Source organism: Pongo abelii, chromosome 9, assembly GCF_028885655.2.
Source record: "Pongo abelii isolate AG06213 chromosome 9, NHGRI_mPonAbe1-v2.0_pri, whole genome shotgun sequence".
Taxonomy (NCBI): domain Eukaryota; kingdom Metazoa; phylum Chordata; class Mammalia; order Primates; family Hominidae; genus Pongo; species Pongo abelii.
Window position 1 is genome coordinate 92,059,746 of NC_071994.2, and position 19,324 is coordinate 92,079,069.

Sequence of the window (19,324 nt, forward strand, 5' to 3'; positions counted from 1 at the left end):
CCGCTCGCCCTACCCAGCGCCTCTGCCCTGGCGTGCGAGGCACCACACCCTCCTCTGCCCTGTGCCGGGCCTGAAGGGGCCGCTTCAGATCACAGCCGCCACCGCAGCCGCTGCCTCACGCCGGAGGGCATGACACAGGGGTGGCTTTCCCAGCTGGCTGCCACACAGGAGCTCTAGATGCTTAGCCCACCCCGTGGAGAGACCTAAAATCAAGGCATGACTTAACAGCTTATTTTGTAAGAGAAAAGCTCAACCCAAAGGCAGATTGTTAGTTTGGACTTTATTGCAAGCAGAACTGCTATGATGTGCTTTTAGCACTGGAGTGAGTTCCAGGCTAAGAACAGAAAGTGGCTTCTCTGCTTTCCCTCCCAAGCACAAATGTATTCACCTTGCAGACTTGAATCACTGAAGATGTACGCCAGCTGTTACTCTCATTTTGGGAGACACCCTGTGGACAGCATGAAGACTGTCCCTGATCAAAGTCTTTAGTAAGCAGGAAGGAGTCAAGGTTAAAGAATGTGTTTGCTTACCCTGAACTACAGTATTTTGGAAAATGAACCAAGCCTGTCCTGCCTGCTTCTGTAATCTGGTGCTCTGCATCCAGATCTTGGCCCTTTATGGACACCACCGTCTGTTACTCTGATGATTCTCTGCTCTGTTGGGAGTTCAGACGTGGCACCTTATTTCACTTCTGAGCTACCCTCTGCTGTCCAGAAACTTAGTGGACCTGTAGAATTATATTGTTCTGCTAAACCTGCCACCACTCACATCTCAAGGTCGCATAATGGAAAAAATAGAATAGAAACATGGAATATATTAAGATTCATCAGGGGACTTTGACAATTTTTTTTCTCTTAACTCCTCCCCTTTGGGTTACTACCAATGCATTTTCAACAATAGGTCAATGTTGTCGTACGTGGCCCTGTAACAGTATCCACAGCAGTTGTTGGTGACTTTGATTCATCCACAAAGCATTTTATTACAGCAAAATAATAAAGGTGCCAGCTTCATTGGCTGCAGGGTACCAGAGAGTAACCCCAAAGCTGAGGTGTGTGCTAAAATCCAGTGGAAGTGGTTGAAGCCTTCCACGAAGAATTACTTAATCCCTCCACGAGAACATCTTTAGATTTTGAATGTATCCTTAGAGGACAAGGGATCACACGAATGTGCAGCTTATAATCTGGCCACACATGAATTAAAAGTTGAACCCATTGGCCAAAAGCTCCTTGTGAGTCACCTTTCTTCAGATGATTTTGGCATTCTTCCCCTGCTCGTTCACAGGTGTTAGCTGTTCATTCACATAGCCCTGCACCTTTGGAGTGTATGTTTAGTGGGGTCCTGGCTCCTCAAGTGTGTTGACTAAAGAACAGGCAGGATATTGCCCCGGGAAGAAACTGGAGAAGGTTGTATTCTCATCTTGCCATAGATAGCATTGACCCAGTGGACTCTGGAAACGATTCCTGCATGGTGGGAAACAACTCTGGAGATGTAAAATATGTGGCATACGTGATTAATGTACTTGAACAGGCTCCTACTCTAAGGGACTACAGGATCAGATAGTGTCTCTCTTTTCCACAGTACACTTTATCTCTGATGTTTGTAGGAACCCAGCTGCCAGCCATAACTGGTTTCATAATGCACAGCCTAATCATCCTTCCTCAAGACATCGAACTGCAGGAAACTAACTGAAATTCAGTGGGGTTATTATGCAAGATACTAGGCTACATCAGTGTTTAGGAGATAATGAGGCTGGATGTATGCAGTCTACTGGAAGACTTGAAATAGGAAAAGGCCATGGATTCAAGCAAGTTATAATTATGGCACCAGCAAGCATAAAAGTGGTAGATGGAGACTTTGTTTACTCTGTCCTGCAATGCTACCAGGCTGCTGGGTCCGGTCATTTGTTGGTATGACATCCACGGATTGATAACCAGCCATCTGTCTTAAGTCCTTAGATCTAAATCCCAAAAGTCACACTTCTCAAGACCTGGAATCTTGGACCTAGAGCCTGTCTATTTCATCATGTCCCAAGCTGGCTTGAGCTCTCTCCATACTCAGGCTGTGATGCAGGAGCATGTGGAGAAATACATCTGTGAAGCTATAAATGAACATGGTACCAGCCAGGCAGAACCACCTCTCATGGTTGTTCCTTTTGAAACAAACAAAAGCAGAAACAGTCACACTTTTTGATGTTACTCAGAATAATGAAAAAAATAAGAGGTGGTTCAGAAAGTGGATTCTTAAGCTCATTTCCAGAGAAAGTACATCCCAGTGCAGTGGAATCACCATCAGAGAAAAATGCTGGTGGCATCTCTGTTCCTGAGGTCCCCATCAAATTGAAACCCTACAGACCCCCATAGCAGATACATACAACCTGGTGTGGAGGGCAGGCAAGGGAAGTGGACTGCCCATCAATGCCTACTTTGTGAAGTATCAAAATCTGGAGTATGAAGTTGGTGTGGTGGGAAGTTGGCACAGGGTTTGGATCCCAGGAGGTGAAAGGGAGCTTCATTTAGCTGAAATGGAGCCATCTAGCCCTTATGAACTCTCGATGGTAGCAAGAAGTGCTGCAAGTGAAAACCCACCTGCCATTTTTACCTTTTGAACCAGCAAAGAAAAACAGCACCATCCAAAAACACCCAGGCATCCTCTCAATCCACAGGCACCCCCGAGTATCGTGTTGTTTCAGAAGCTTCAAACAACAATTTTGGAGTGGTGCTTACAGATTCGTCTAGGCACAGTGGCGCTCCAGAAGCACCAGATCACCTGATTATCTCCACTGCATCAGAGACGTTGGTCTGTGTCACTTGAATTCCTTGGGCAAATGGGAATTCTTCAATCGCTGCCTTCAAGGTCAAATATAAATGGATGAGGACCAGTGACTGGCTGGTGACAGCTGAAGATGTCCTTCCTTCCAAAATTTCTGTGGAAGTTTGTAGTATAGAACCAGGTTCAACATACAAATTTAGGGTCATTGCTATCAACCATTATGAAGAGAGTTTTCAGAGTTCAGCATCTCATCCGTATCAGGTGACTGGGTTCCCCAAACTTTGTTCCAACTGTCCAATAATGGACCTCACATTGTATACACAGAGGCCGTCAGCGTTACTCAGATTGTGCTAAAGTGGACATACATTCCGTGAAATAAAAATAACACTTCCATTCTTTTATATCTATTACCGACCCACAGATAACGACAATGAAAAAGTTTATAAGAGGGATGTTACAGAAGGTTCAAAGGAGTGGCACATGATTGGCCATCTGCTGTCAGAAACTTCCTATGGCATTAAAGTGCAGTGCTTCAGTGAAGGAGAAGAAAGTGAGTTTAGCAGTGTGATGATCTGCGAGACTAAAGTCAAATGTGTTCCTGGAGCTTCTGAGTAACCGAAAGGCTTGAGTACCCCTCTGAATTCCTCAGGAAGTGAAGGAAATGTGAGGCCAGCAACCAGCCCTGACAGAAGCAGTGACCTGTTATATCTGATCCTTGGCTGGGTGCTGGGTGTCTTGGGCCTCATTCTTATGGTTTTCATTGAAATATGCCTGTGGAAGAATCGCCAGAAGAATATCATACAGAAATATGACCCTCCGGGATACCTCTATCAAGGATCAGATATTAATGGGCAGGTGATGTAATACAGCACTCTCTCAGGAGCAAATGAGATAAATGGAAGTGTTCATGGAGGCTTACTGAGCCATGGCGGTCTCAGCAGTGGCTGTTCCCACCTTCACCATAAGGTTCTCAATGGAGTCAGTGTAATTGTGAATGGGAGCTTAAATGGAGGACTTTCCTCTGGGCACACCGACTCTTACAGAAATGGGAATGGAGCTGGAGGTTGTAATCCTAAGCAAATTAACGCAGGATCAGAAAATTAAATGCTGTTATGTTCTCACTTATTATTGGGAGCTAAGCATTGAACACAGAGACATCGGTATGGGCAAAATAGACTCTGTGGTCTACTTGTGAGTGGAGGGAGAGAGATGGATTTAAAAAACTACTTATTGGAGGCGGCCTCTACAGCTGGCCTCGCTTGTCTCTCACAGGATCCCTCCTTTTGCTCCTGGCATGCTCCGGGCAGCCCTGAACCCGCCCGGTTAAATGTTGACTCCCCTCCGCCTGGAGGAGCGCTGCCGCGGGGGCGTGCCCCAGGTCCCCTGCCCTGAGCCCTGATGCCGGGCTCCAGAGTCAAGGTGCCAGAAGAACCAGGACCCAGCGGCCGCCTGACCTACCCAGCGCCTGCGTCCTGGCCTGCAAGACACCGCGTCCTCCTCTGCCCTGCGTGGTGCGTGGAGGGGCCCCTTGGGATCGCAGCCGCTGCCACCATAGCCACCTCCATAGTAGCCGCCGTGGCATCAGAGGGAAGGACCTGAGGGTGGCTTTCCCAGCCGGCTGCCCCACAGGATCTCTGGATGCTTAGCCTGCAGAGCGGAGAGATCTAAAATGAAGGCATGACTTAACAGCTTATCTTGTAGGAGAACAGCTCAACCCAAAGGCAGATTGCTAGTCTGGACTTTATTACAAGCAGGCCTGCGGTGATGTTTATAGCACTGAAGTGAACTCCCTTGTAAGTACAGAAAGTGGCTTCTCTGCTTTCCCCCCGAAGCACAATCATATACACCTTGCAGACTTGAATCACTGAGGATGTAAGCCGACTGTTACTCTGAGTTTTGGAGACTCCCTGTGGACAGCATGAAGACTGATCAAAGTCTTTAGTAAGCAGGAAGGAGTCAAGGTTAAGGAATGCGTCTGATTACCCTGAATTGTAGTACCTTGGAAAGGGAACCAAGGCCCGGGTTTTGCTCTGGAAGCCTGCCTTGCCTGCTTCTGTAATCTGGCGCTCTGCAGGTGAATCTTGGACCCACATGGACACTGCTGTATGTTACCGTCGTGATTCTCTGCTCTTCCATGAGTTCAGACTTGGCACCTTATTTTACTTCTGAGCCGCTCTCTACCGTCCAGAAAAGTGGTGGACCTGTAGAACTACATTGTTCTGCCAAACCTGTGGCCACTCATAGCTCACGGTTGCATAATGGAAAAGTGTAGGATGGAAACATGGAACATATAAAGATTCATCAGGGGACTTTGACAAATCTTTCTCTTAACTCCTCTCTTTTGGGTTTCTACCAATCCCTTGCCAACAATAGCGTTGGTATTATTTTGAGTGGCCCCCTAACAGTATCCGTGGCAGTTTTTGGTGATTTTGGTTCATCCGCAAAGTGTGTTATTACAGAGGAGGAAAAAAGTGCTGTCAGGATAATAGAAACGATGTCAGCTGTTATCGCACAGAAAATCCAGAAGAGTTCAGCAGAGAAGACAGCTGTGTCTATTCAGAAACAGACAGCAAGAATTTACGTTGGAATCCTCTTATTTTGCCACCTATCTCAGAGGACGGTGCTGAAAAGACAACATGGCCTCCGCCTGGTGTTCCTTTGGATGGCCCCTCAGTGGTCCTCCAGCAGCCACAGGAAACCGGAGGATGTGCAAACAACCAGTCATCTTCTAACTTCAAGCCTGTAACCAACTGCACAAAACAGGCCTGGGAGTGAACTGTGTGAAGGATCTTAATTCAAATCAGAGAAAATCATTCTTTATTTTTTTTGCAGTATAATGTCATGTGAATGTGTCTTAAAAATGTGTGCCCTTTTGTATTATATATGCCTTAAAAGTTTTCTTACCCATTGCTTCCTTGCTCTCAGTAAGAAACACCCTTGTTTTGCGTAGCTTTCAATCACCTGGAGGGCAGAGGGATCATTCCATATTTTCTAACAACTGTAGTGGCAATAAGAACTCCTCATGCAAACGATTCCATCTCTTGGATGCTTCAGCTTAGAGGAAATGCAGGGGCCAATTGAAGGTTGCCACCAGTCAGGTTTTCAGATGGAAAACCGTCTTTTAATAGTGTATTATCAAACTTTCTGAGAACATTTTGAAGTCAACCACGGTTTTGACCCAGTGTTTATAATAGAAGACCTGGCTGATGAATTTTGAAAGAGTGCCTTCCACTAAAGTGGTAATGTGACCAGACAACATTCTCCCTATCTGCACGCGGGCACAAGTGATGTTCAGTCTTCTAGTCACCAGTCATAAGCAGTGTCGTGGACATGGTAGAGTGTAAGATGTAGTTGAATGATTGCAGTATGCGGAAAAGGAACCAAGGCCAGAGAGACAAATAATGCTTTACTATCCCTCTGCTTTAAAATTACCTCGATTCATAAAATGGCCCGGTATGGGGCTCTTTTTGACTGTTTCTAAGAGTAGGAACAAAATAAGACTTTAAGTTGTGGCTTGCAAAGAAAGATACACATTTTCAGCAGAAAAAAGGGGAGGGCTGCGGGGAGCCTCTCTTGGAGGGAGCTCTTCCATCTGCTCCATTAGCCTAGGAGCATGCTCGTGGTGTCACACTGCCAGAAACTAGTCATTCTCTCACTTCCAACAGGGGCAACAGCCTGAAGGTGTGAGTGTCAGAAAATACTTATTTTGGAAGAAAAGGTGTTTGTTGTTGTTGTTGTTGTTTATTTTATGAAGTTTCCAGACTTTTTTTTCCAGAATGTCTTCCTTTTAAACAGGCACCAAAAGCATTGGTGAGCAGAGCTCCTGACCACTGCTGCCTCTGCGTGACAAGGACATTGAAGCTGCCTTTGGAAGGATCTTCTCCACATTTATAAATGATCATGATATTTTTTTAAAAGCTACCTATTGGGTACTATGCTGACTACCAAGCTGACAGGATCCGTATGCCAATGACAAGGGTAATGGGAACATAACAATTCTATAGTCATTTATATTTTAATAGCATTATGCTCTTTTAACCATCCTCATCTTTTATATAGTCTCATTGTATATTAGAATACAGCTATTAGAGCAATAAGGAAGAATGGATAAATACAGTCAGCTTTTTGTTTTTGTTTAGTTTAGTTTTGTTTTTAGGTGGGCTCTCACTGTGTCACCCAGGTTGGAGTGCAGTGGTAAGATCCCGCCTCACTGCAGGGTCAACCTCCCCAGATGAAGCAGTCCTCCAACCTCAGCCTCCCAAATAGCTGGATACAGGCTGAGCTGTCATTCCTGAGTAATTTTATTGTTGCTGTTGTTGGAGAGACAGGGTCTCACCCTGTTGCCCAGGCTTCTCTCCAACTCTGGGCTCAAGTGATCCTCCCACCTCAGCCTCGTAAAGTGCTGGGACTATATATATACATGAAAAATACTGCTTGGAAAATTAGCTTACTAATTGAAAAATATACATATGAGTGACTGCTTTATAATGTAGATATATATCATATATATGCACACACATATATATGTATATATATATGCAACCTTCATCTGAGAGTAGGTATGCTTTTGGCTTCTGAGATGAGCATATTCATGATGATAAATATTTACTATGAATTCAGCTAAACATGAAACTCAGCAATCTTTTTATCTATTTATCTCTATTTCTACCTAAATCTGTATTTCAAAAGTTGTGGCTAAGCCTTCCTAGTTAGTTAGATTTTTATCCTTTACCATTCAATGTTTGTGTGGCTCAGAGACTGTTTTCACAGATCAGGAAGTTGACAATTATGTCCCACATTCAGTGGACTAACAGCTCAGAGATCCTCTCTCTGGTGACTGCGATGACACTGCATGGTCAGTCTTCCAGATCACCGGAGATGATTGTGATTTTATTTTTAAGTCTAGCTTCTAGGAATCACTCCCTGGAACAGAATAATTTATTGTTCACCCAGTGTTCACTCAGAATTTGTGTTTTAGCTCTTCAGCCAGTAGGGCTAAAGGCTCTTTATTGATGAATCAGTGGTTAGCTTGGGGAGTGCTTACAAATTTGTCCACATTCCACCGTGATTGCTCTTGAGCCGGTGCAGGCTAGCACAGATACACAGCCTTCCAGATCTCCAGAAATTAGAGATCCTAAGACACTTTTTCTTGGCTTTCTCTTTGCCTGGTTTTCTCTGGTAGACTTCTGGCTGGCTGCCAGAAGTTTATCTGTTGCTACAAAGCATGCTAAAGATTCCAAGCTCCTCTTTAATGTTCCTAACCAAGGTCTCCATTGTTTTTGACAATGCCCTTGGGAGTGTACCTTTTCATGACCGATTCAAAATCTGTCATTACTGTGAGGCATTGAGCAAAGCTCTCAGTTTTTCTGGCTTGTCAGTCCTCCTAGATGAATCTCTGCATCACTGTATAGGAGTTGACAGTGGCTTCTCTAGCACTCACACAGGCTCTAGAAGTCTGTGCTGGGGTAGGTAGGGGGATGGTGTCCCCCGGTGTTTTGTCTTATCCCTTGAGGGACGGAAGATACAGCCAGTGGGAAACTTGGGCATAGCAACCCTAGACCTGCTGTTCCGGGGTGGAGATTCTACCCTATCAGTGGAGGTTGTATGTGCATTATCTCATCCAGTCCTCACAATTATAAGAGAAGCATATTTCTCTCATAAACTTAGAAGAACAGCCAAGTAAACTGAAGTTTAAATTATTGGCCATATTTATGCCAGGCATGGTGGCTCATGCCTATAATTCCCAGTACTTTGAGAGGCTGAGGTGGGAGGATCACTTTCTCTTGTAATTGTAGGACAGAATAAGATAATTCACTTAAAATTTGATTAGCCACTGCCTGTATCTAGTATTCCTTTTATTAATTCCAGTCATTTTTATGAAGGAATTTTCATATTTTTGTGAATTATACTTAAACATTAGGAACTATTCTTATGAAGGGGCAATCATAAAGTAATTCATGTTCAAGAACACATTTTAAGACACAGATTATTCTTATAATGAAAGAGAGTGGAACACAAATAATTTAAACCTCAGTGGAATTGGCTCTATTTAGGCCTGGCATAGTGGTTTATGCCTATAGTCCCAGCACTGTTAGAGGCTGAGGTGGGAGGATGACTTGAGCTAGGAGCTTGAGAGAAGCCTGGGTAACAGGGTGAGACCCTCTCTCTCCAACAACAGCAACAACAAAATTACTCAGGCATGACAGTTCAGGCTGCAGTCTAGCTATTTGGGAGGCTGAGGTTGGAGGATTGCTTGATCTGGGGAGGTCGAGGCTGCAGTGAGCCGTCATCTCACCAGTGCACTCTAACCTGGGTGACAGAGTGAGAGCCTGTCTCAAAAACAAAACAAAACAAAAGCAAAAAGCTGACCATATTTATCCATTCTTCTTTATTGCTCTAGTAGTAGTATTCTAATATACAATGAGATGATATTCAAGATGAGGATGGTTAAAACAGTTTAATGCTATTAAAATATAAATGACTACAGAATTATATGTTTGCATTACTCCTATCATTGAAATAACTCATTATGCAAGCCATCTGTCATTAAACTTTTGCATCAGAGTTACTCCTTATAAATGGAGTCAGTCTTTTTTAGATGTTGTTCTCAGCAATCCTCATTAAAGGAGGCATGCCTGGATTGCTTTAAATAAATTCAAAAAGCACATATCAGAAACTTTTGATATGTTTGTTGTGTGCCATATTGCCAGTAATTAAATTAAATACTAGAAAATACAATATTAAATATGATATTTGATATAAAGTTGGAACTCCATATGAATGGGTTCTGCACTCATGGATTCAACTCATCATGGATTAAAAAATTTCAGGAAAAAAATGGAATGCTTACCTTTTCACTGAACAGGTGCAGACTTTTTTTGCTCATCATTATTCCCTAAATAATACAGTGTAACAACTACTTACATAGCGATTACATTGCATTAAGTATTTTAAGTAATCTAGAGATAATTGAAGTACACTGGAGGATGTGCTTTGGCTGCATGCAAATACTTCCCCATCTTATGTAAGGACATATGAGGATTATTAGCATGTAAGGATTCTGGTATCTGTGGGGAGTCCTGGAACCAATTTCCAGTCGATACTTAAGGAAAGGCTTCATACAAAATTAACATGATCAAAATATAGGTATTTCTGATAATAAGGATATTTTACTGCACATGAGTTTTAAAAACTTCAAAGACCTAAATAAATTTGGAGTTTGATTAAAATGTAATGAGGCTTCTGAGTATTCTGTATTTTCTGAAGCAAAAAGTGAGTCTTACTTTCTATTCTGGTAATGACATGTTTCCAGGTAACTGTCTATAGGATGCCATTGGTGAAATTACTAAAATCTTACAGGTTTTCGGTCCTTTTATCTGTATCATTGTCACTCTCTTAAGATCTGTGTCCATCAATAGTTTGTTCCATAGCTAAAGAAAATTGACTGAGCCTATCAATTTGATAAGCAGTCCAATTTATAACTTTATTAAATAATATTTCTCAGTATCCCTGTTGATTTTGGTTACATTCAGTAGCCAAAATCAATAGGAATACAGGGGTAAATTTGGTAGCCTTTTAAAGAGATGTGTCATATGTTTTTATCAATTATTTTGTGCATATATTCTTTTATTCAAACAGACAATTAATGAATATCAGTTATATTTTAAGCATTGTGTACTTTCTTGGAATATACCTGTGTGTAGTACAAACAGAATCCTTTTCTTGTAATTTGAGAAGCAGAAAAGATGCCTGCTATTACACTGTGAGTTTTACAAAGAAAAGTATAAGGTTTTCTGAGTCTTTAAAACAAACAGCCTAATCTAGTCCAGGAGCTAAAGAAAGAATTCCCTGAAGAAAGGCTGGAACTTACACTTGATGAAATGGGACTTAGCAGATATGGAACAGAGCAAAGAAAATTCCAGTTCAGGGGGAAGAAACCTGTGCTCTTGCATTAACCCATCAGTTTGGATAAACACACTCAGGTATTAATTTACCTGGGCTGGCTTGAAAATCAAGGGAAAGAAAAGATACAGCATAAAAGAAAAGACATGCGCAGTATTCTAGGAGAGAGTAGTTTAATGAAAATCAAAACAAATGTATACCTCCACACTTTTAAAAATGGTACAAAGTTTCATAGAAAAAGATAAAGAATATCAAGTAGTCAATAGGTTAGCATTATCAGAAGTTGGTGTTTCTGATACCTTTAGTCATGTTACTGACCTATCTCTGATTCTGTGAGTGCAAAGCAAAGCAAAGCAAAGTTGTAAGAGGGTAAGGGAAAGAACCAGAGAGGCTACAGATGAGAAAAGTGTTGGCCACATTAACAAAGCTTACCATGCCACATTCATAATCTTGAAACACTCCCATCTGGCCTAGAGGCCTTTCTGTATACTGAGATAATAGTGGGGAAGAGGTCTTGAGATGACACCAGTAGCCTTCTTGATACAAAAAAGTAGAAAAATTTTCTTAGAGTTAACCAGCATGTCATTTCTCATTGTCCAAGAATTGTTGTGAAATCCAACAGCCAAGTTCCAACACTTCCCAACATCCACCTCCCAGTAATATCTTCCAAAAGTGAATGGCAGGGCTTGCCATCAAGAAAACACTTAGATTTTGTTGGAGTTGGGGCAATGTTGAGATCATCAGAACCAAAGAGTAGCTGTCTCAGAACTTCAAACAAGGGGAATGTACCAAGTGGTTCTTTTATTATCCCAGGAAATACGCATTGCAGGAACAAGAAAACAGTCACATGAAAACATAGTGTTACAAACTTCTAATGAATGTGGGCTTTATATAGTGTCTACATATGCCAGGTTATCCCTGGAAATATGGGTCAGGACAGCAGGCACATAAAAGAAGAAATACATCCTTAGATTGAACCATTGTGTTATTCTTCCTTATTGAGGAGTCCTGACAGATTCCCAGAGCCCAGTCCCAAGAGTTGTCCACACCCAGCTCCCAGTAGTGTTTGCCAGAGGAGAAGACCCAGGCTCCCCATGCAGCAAAATAGTCAGATCTGTGAGAATACAAAGATTCAGGTCTAAACATCAAACTTCTCACATCCTCAAACAGCCTGATATTGTAATTGGTTACTTCCCAAGTGAAGGAAATTTCCACTGTAAAAAAAAAGAGAATGTTCCAGTGAAAAGCAGTTTATAAATTCTTATGTTCAGATAAGAAAGAGATTCTCACTAGAAAACACAGGTCAAGATTAGAAACAAACTTCTGTCTGGAAAAAATGTTGGAATCAAAGGGTGTTAGGATATCTGCACAAGTAAATGGCTAAACTTCAATGATCACAATTTCTATAAACTCAAAATGTATAAAGGGGAGGAAGGTCATGTCTCTGTCTAGTTAGCGACCTTTCATAACTGAAAAACTGGAAGCTCTTGCACTGCGGCCAAGTCCACAACAATGAAATTAACTATCATTGTCTCTCCTCTGTCAGGGCAGAGCAGGAGGCTTGGGACAGGAGATGAGGTGGGGAGTCATCCTTAGGCCCAAAGAAAAGTTATCACTTTGACAGAAATATTATAATTTGCCACTTAAACTAGTCATTTCATTCTTAGTGAGAAAATCTGAATGTGCCTTCTGAAAAGTGCAGCTTCCTTGCAAGAATTATCTGACTTTCATGCCAGATTCAGGCACAGACATCTTTTATCTGCTGGATTTATCATGATCTATCCTGGAGTTCTATCTCAGGCCTCATCAACCAACAAATCACGTTCTTACTGTTCACAGATTCTCAGTTTTTGCATTGTTATATAAGTTACTCGTGTATGCGTTATTTGATTAAAATGCACATGATTAAAATTATAAATGCTATGAAACTTCACCTGAAATGTATTCAAAAAAACACTGTCACTCAAATCAGTCATTAACTGCATGGAATTTGAAATTGAAATGTCCTGAATTAATTCAGTTCTGTATACTTCATGTAATAATTGTATACATGAAATTGTATCATGGTTGAACCATACATGAATGGTTCTACATCCTAAAGAGCCCTTTTGCATGTTTTACTTTTCTATGAAATTTGTTATATGGCTGAATCCACCATCTTTTATTGAGTTTTGTCTGTTTGATGATAGTGAAACTATAAATATAAATACCTATTCACAGACTATTTTCTTCTAGATGAAAGATCATTACACTGGGAAAGCTGCCTGTAGAAAAACAGAATTGAAGGCATTGCATGTGGATCCCACCAAGAGGGTGACACTCACCTAGAAAGCAGTTGAACCTATCCACCAGTCCAGTGATGGGCCCTGTAGTGAGCTCTGGAGTCACAGGCTGTGGCATGTGCTGCAGCACGACTCACTCCTGCAAAGGGAGTAGGTTAAGTTGATTAAGTTTCTGATGTCTGTGTTACAGAAATAGATTCCAACAGAAAGTGCTTCATTCAAACCCACTTCTGATATTGTAATGTACCTCCACAATTCTAGGATGGGTTTGTGGCTCTTAGGGAATCTTTCTAACTCTTCACTCCATTTCTAACCTACTGCTGCTGAAAGATAAATGCCTCTCTCCCTATCTGCCACCAAATAGTTGATCTCTAATTATCATTCTGAATACTAAAAAGAGGCAATTGTAGTCTAGCAACTTCTGCATTGAACTCTTCAAAACATAACCTCCTGAGTCACTTGGAAAAGTAAGAAAAGGTTAATTCCTGATAAAAAGCATAGGTAACATTCAACATACAACACAAACACATGAGTACACACACAATCACACTGGCACATTATTGTGTTAGTAAAATATGTTTTCACTTTGTTGGAAAGAGCTTGATGTTTTTCATAGCATGCCTTGTGCTCCAGCTTGCATTGATGGCCAGTAACATACCTTGCCACCATGTCTCCCAAATCCTGTAGTGAGAGAGAGAGAGAAAAAATAACTTCTTTCGAAAGTTGTTATTCTTGATGGGTGAGGTGGCTCACACCTGTAATCCTAGCACTTTAGGAAGCCAGGGTGGGTGGATCACCTGAGGTCAGGAGTTCCAGACTAGCCTGGACAACATGGCAAAAACCCATCTCTACTAAAAATACAAAAAAATTAGCTGTATGTGGTGGTGCATACCTTTATTCCCAGATACTAGGGAGGCTGAGGTAGGAGAATTGCTTCAACCAGGGAGGCAGAAGTTGCAGCTAGCTGAGATTGGGCCACTGGACTTCAGCCTGGATGACAGAAGACAACTCCATCTCAAAACAAACAAACAAACAAACAAGTTGCTATTCTGCCAATCTGCTCTTTAGGTTTTGAAAACTTTAGAATTACCACATACTATCACTGCAACACTTTTAAAATATATTCTCATCTCTGACACTTACACCTGTAAGACCTATTGACATAATCTATTTGTGATAAATTCAGGACCCTAAATTTGGGTGAGAGAGAAAGGTGTGAGTAGTGACTGCACATTGCTGCAGCTGTCTACAACGTAGTCTTTTTCAGGCCTAGTCCCCAAAAGGTAATGTGGCTCAAATCAAGAGCATTTCAAACCTAGGACTTCCCAAAAGGAGGAAGAAGGAAATGTTAGTTTTTCCCTAATTTCTTTGTATTATCCAGTGGAAACAAAAATAGAATTTTCACATGATTTTTTTTCTTCCAGGGCTTGAATGAAATGTGCTGGAGGAGGAAGCTTGTGGTAGAAAATGTTCTATGGAAATCTCGTTGCACAATTCCATAAAGCTTTCTTTCCATGATTAGGTTAGGAGTTATAGTTTATCTCTATAGCCAGTGGGAATGACTCTCACCATCAATGCAGGAGATGAAGAAATAATGTCTTTGGTACCCAATGGAAAGCAAACATGTAAAGGTCAGCTAATACAAAGTGTCTCAAGGGACACCCTCAGTTCTCACCTGGAGCAGCTCCACATCTGGTTTATGATACATTTCCATTAGTCCCTGATACATGTCTTTCGAGTGTTTACCCTTTTGATCCATGTTGATCCAACTTCTCTGGAGTTGCTGAAAAATCTCTTGGTATTCCTTGTTCAGTCTCTCTAAATGTTGTTTTTCTTCTTTCTGGAGAACTGGATGCAGCTTCCTATACTCATTCCTGATCATCTGTGACCGTAAAACCACATCACTTTCTAGGGACATAGATTTTGTAGGCCAAATACTCAGGTCTACTTCCACGTCACAGAACCCACAAATTCATCCTCCTCATTCCTTCTTTTATTTTCCATCCTTTACAAACAGGATGATGAGTTAAGCAAGACCTTCCTTCGAAATTTATGTAATTCATCAATTCCCGAACACCTGCAAAAAAGCCCTTTAGATATAAGTGTTTAAATATATGTTCTCTGAAATCTGAGATACCATTAGAAAACAACTAAAATTTATGATTGATTGTTAAACTGTCATCAGTAATATATATAATCTTTGTTCCTCAATTAGTTTGTAGTCTCAAACCTTTGTACTTCACAGCCTAAACAATCACTCTAAGTAGAGACGTTGTTAGTATATTATAATGAGGATCAGAAGCCATCACACAAAAAGGATCTTAGTAAAAAATTTAACCCCCATCTCTCAAACCGACTACCTCTTTTCTGTCTCCTATCTTTCTTCCCTCAAAAGCCACAGGCTCTGTATTGCCCTGCCATTCTAAGAACATGAATCTCCATTCCATTGTGTTTCTCCTCTCAATATTGACATACTTATTCTCTCACTCCCCCAGTCATTTGTTGTCCCTTCTCCTCAGCTTTTCATCATGTTGCATTTTCTCCTACTTGAGCTGGCATCATCTGGGTCCTTTGCTATCAGATTTCACCAGCAAAGGCACATTTCTTAAATTACTGTTCCCACCTACTTTTTTGCCCCTGGACAACATCATATTCATCATTAAATGCCTTTATTTCTCAATTATATACTATTTAATCAATATTACATAATTCATTTATACAGAAATCTCTGCCTGAAATACTTATTAATTTTAAGCACACACTTGTCCTTCAGAATTTAGATTTATTTTTTACTTATCTGAAAAGCATTTACAGGAAAGATGAACAATCATTATACTGAATAGTCTGGTTGTTTTCCAGCCTATGAATAAACACATGACAAAATCTGGCATATGAGAATTTCAACTCAAGTAGCTAATATAAATGTTGTCAGCATGCCTGTCTCAAGCTGGTCATGAGGACTCACGGCGTCATACTTACCCTCCAGAGGAAGGCTGTTCTTCTCTCCTCATTTAGATTTCTCTGATTTTCTTGAATTTTTTCCACAAAATCCTCATTTGCTTTAAAAGCTTCTCCTGCAAAAGAATTACGAGGTTGAACAACAGAAAGTCAAACACCATAGATTCCATACTCTGAGTAGTATACGCAGGCAAGGGATATAATATGTAAATATATAAGTGAGGGGAAAAAACCACAAGTTTTTCAGTGCTCATCCTCAATTGATATTTTTCAGTTTGAGGTTTCATAATGTAGAACAGTTTAGCGAACTGAAGAGTGAAGATTTCCTGTAACACGGCTAATGTTCAGTGAAACATCCTGCTTCAGAACCCACTATGCTAGCCCCCAGATTTTGTAGTGTGCTATTCCAATACTCGTTTGTCCAGTAATATTAAATATATTTCCAAAATACATTTCTTTGCACTTGTAGTTTTGGTGGCTTTTCAATGCCTTTAGCATTTAACTGTAGAGTCAATAATAATGACATTTACTTAATCATGCTCTGTTTCGGTCTAAGCTCCAGGAAGGAAGGTAGAGTTGCATATTTTATTCAAAATTTCATCATTGGTACCTAGAACAGCAGCTGGCACTCAGTAAAGAATGGAGTAATCACCATGATGATTCTCATTGTCCTTTTAATCTCTTTATCTCTGCCTCCCTCCAGCTTTCAGGTGATTGCACAGCTATCTCTTACCCGTTGTTCCCCAGGTGCCTCTTCAATGGGATACTGTTTGTGAGCCCCGTGCTCCTGAGAGTTGGAGCACAGCAAACAGAGCAGACTCTTGTCCATGTCACAGAACATCTTCTTCGTTTCCCTCTGGTCCCACATATTTGTTTCTCAGAGCTCAGGAATTGCCAGAGACTGGCTTTTCTCACAATGGTCACTAAATTCTTCAGAAGAATATTGGTTTTGAAGTTCTTGTTCTGTGATGGTTCCCTGCATGCAGGGCAGTTGGTAGGACTTCGGGCTTCTTCCCAGGAAAGGCAGAGACAGGGCCTATAGAAGCTGTGCACACAGCAGATGGTGACAGGGTCTACCAGGTAGTTCAGGCAGATGACACAGGTGAGTTCCTTCTGGAAGGCATGTGAGAAATCTGAGTCCATATTTCTAAGGAAAGAACAGGACAAGGATTTAATCTTCTACCTTGGAGAGACAAAGATCCAAGCAAAGTTTGAATCAGGTTGTGATTGAATAATCCCTTTTTTCTAGAGAAGAATAGGCTTTAATTTGCAATAACAGAGATAGGAAAAATGGAAAACCAAGGCACTAAGAGATATGTACCTCTCTAGGAAAACGTAACTGTTCTGCAATCAACACATGGCCAGCTTTCCAAACTCTATTTTCTTGCGTAGAAGAATGTTGAATTTTTTGAGGGGTTAGTGTGCACCAAATTGCTTGGGCTTCAAGGGTTTCATCAACCTGTAAACTCAAGGGTTGAGTCTTGAATGGTCTGAAAATCAGTGACACTCTTAATTGCCAGTGATTGGTTTAGAGAAGGCAAGCTAACTAAGGTCTTCTACTCTCACTTTTTTATTTAACTGTAACAACCATCCATCCTGACTCTTCCAGAAGGACCCTGCTTGAAAATGTTAGAGCAGAACTCATATTTAGATGCAAATCAGAAAAAGCTAGCCTTTACTCTCCAAGGTAAAACAGACAAATCGAGGTAAAGGCTCTCCAAGGTAAAACACACAATCATTGTTTTTCTAGGCTGCTACGTTAATTCAATCAACAAAAACTTTCTGGTGTGTTTACTCTTCATGGACTGTCATTAATTTGGGGATATACTGGTTAATATTACAACATCCTTAAAAGACAGTTAATTAAAACCACAAAAAGATTGATAAACTGTAGGGGAGTACACAAAGGATAGAAATATTTTCTAAGCTCTTTGGAAGCATTATCATTACTCTTTCACACAGTCAGAAAAATAGTAAGTATTGTGCAATAATAATAGGCACTATACAGTAAGTCAGAGTATCAAATGTATGATTTGAAAAAAAACAAAGAAGGAAAAAAAAAAAGAAAAAAGAAAACCTATGCCAGGCAAGGTGGCTCAAGCCTGTAATCCCAGTATTTTGGGAGGTCAAGTCAGGCAGGGTTTTTTGAGCTCAGGATTTCTAGACTGGCGACATGGCAAAATGTCTAGGTTGGCCTATCTCTATAAATATATATGTATGTATAATAGCCGAACACGATGGCCCAGGCCTGTAGTCCCAGCTACTTCGGGAGATGAGGCTGAAGGATTGCTTGAAGTGGGAAGCAGAGGCAATAGTGAGTCTTATTTCCACCACTGCACTCCAGCCTGGGTGGCCCTGTCTAAAGTAAACAAAGAAACAAAGAAATGAAAAACCTAAATCCTGGTTTCTACACTGTATAAATATATGATCCCTCTATTTCTGATATTTCTGCATGATTGCCAGTGAGACTTTTCTGCAGAAATACTCATTTTTTGCTTTCTTTGACAGACTGAGGTCTGTGAAGAGACTTTTACCATTTTTTAGAAAAAAAATGTTTGCCCAAATCACTCAAGGCACTCTCTACCTATATATAGCTATACATTGTAACATAGGCACATTACCACTAGTACAGTAGAATGTAACACATTTATACACATAAAGTACAATACCCTTAAGCCATTTATAGAATCTACAGAGATTAAAAAATTACTAGATATTTGGAAACTATTGCAAAATGCTTACAATCTATACAAATAACTAAGAAATACATTAAGTAAAAAATTAATCATAACCTTAATCTGAGGAACATGTAGCAAAACAGATGACAAAAATGTTAATTTATAAATAGGTTAAGTAAATGGACCTTGTAAACCTATGGATTATGTTTAGAATAATTTCAAAAAAGAAATGGAGCCATTTTCAAAACTCAGAAAATGAGATCATTTCATCTCAAAAAAATCCAAGTTTGCAGATAAATTAAAGTCCCCAAATTGTGTTTGTTTTGGTTTGTAACCTAAGAGTAGCTCCTACTCTGGAAATTGTGTACTTACCTCAGAAAAATGTCTATGTTCTCACCGAAGCCTGCCGTCAAATAAGATGAATTCAGTTCAGAGATCAGAGCCTCACGGTGCAGTGCTGGTAGCATTTGGAAGTCTCCAAGGCCAGTTGCAAAGCCACTCTGTGGGTTCTGGAGAAGAATGAGCTTGGCTCTTGAAGTGTCCTTATATAAATCTCTGAAGACCAACCCCTTTCTTTCAATTGACTGCATTTCAGGGGGCATAGGGGGGTGTTAACATAGATGATGACTAAGTCTTTTCAAAACAGAAGTTTTTTTTTTTTTTTTGGAGGGAGTCTTGCTCTATTGACTTGCCTAGGCTGGAGTGCAGCGAAGTGATCTCAGCTCACTGCAACCT

General features: G+C 40.8%; 1 protein-coding gene and 1 pseudogene across 1 annotated transcript; one reads left to right on the top strand and one right to left on the bottom strand.

Annotated features, from left to right (window-relative positions):
* Nucleotides 1-585: 585 nt before the first annotated feature.
* On the top strand, nucleotides 586-5,544 carry LOC100459803 (cell adhesion molecule-related/down-regulated by oncogenes; the record flags this gene model as incomplete). The annotated part of the gene is given in 15 exon segments (XM_054525493.1): nucleotides 586-793; nucleotides 796-845; nucleotides 848-896; nucleotides 899-990; nucleotides 992-1,262; nucleotides 1,265-1,522; nucleotides 1,525-1,859; nucleotides 1,861-2,162; nucleotides 2,164-2,220; nucleotides 2,222-2,343; nucleotides 2,346-2,612; nucleotides 2,615-3,067; nucleotides 3,070-3,163; nucleotides 3,165-3,832; nucleotides 5,216-5,544. Coding segments are annotated over 15 exon segments (3,555 nt in total), but the record flags the coding sequence as incomplete, so codon positions are not given.
* A 5,445-nt stretch (nucleotides 5,545-10,989) lies between these two features.
* Nucleotides 10,990-17,054, bottom strand: LOC100456493 (tripartite motif-containing protein 43B-like; annotated as a pseudogene).
* Between the last annotated feature and the right edge of the window lie 2,270 nt (nucleotides 17,055-19,324).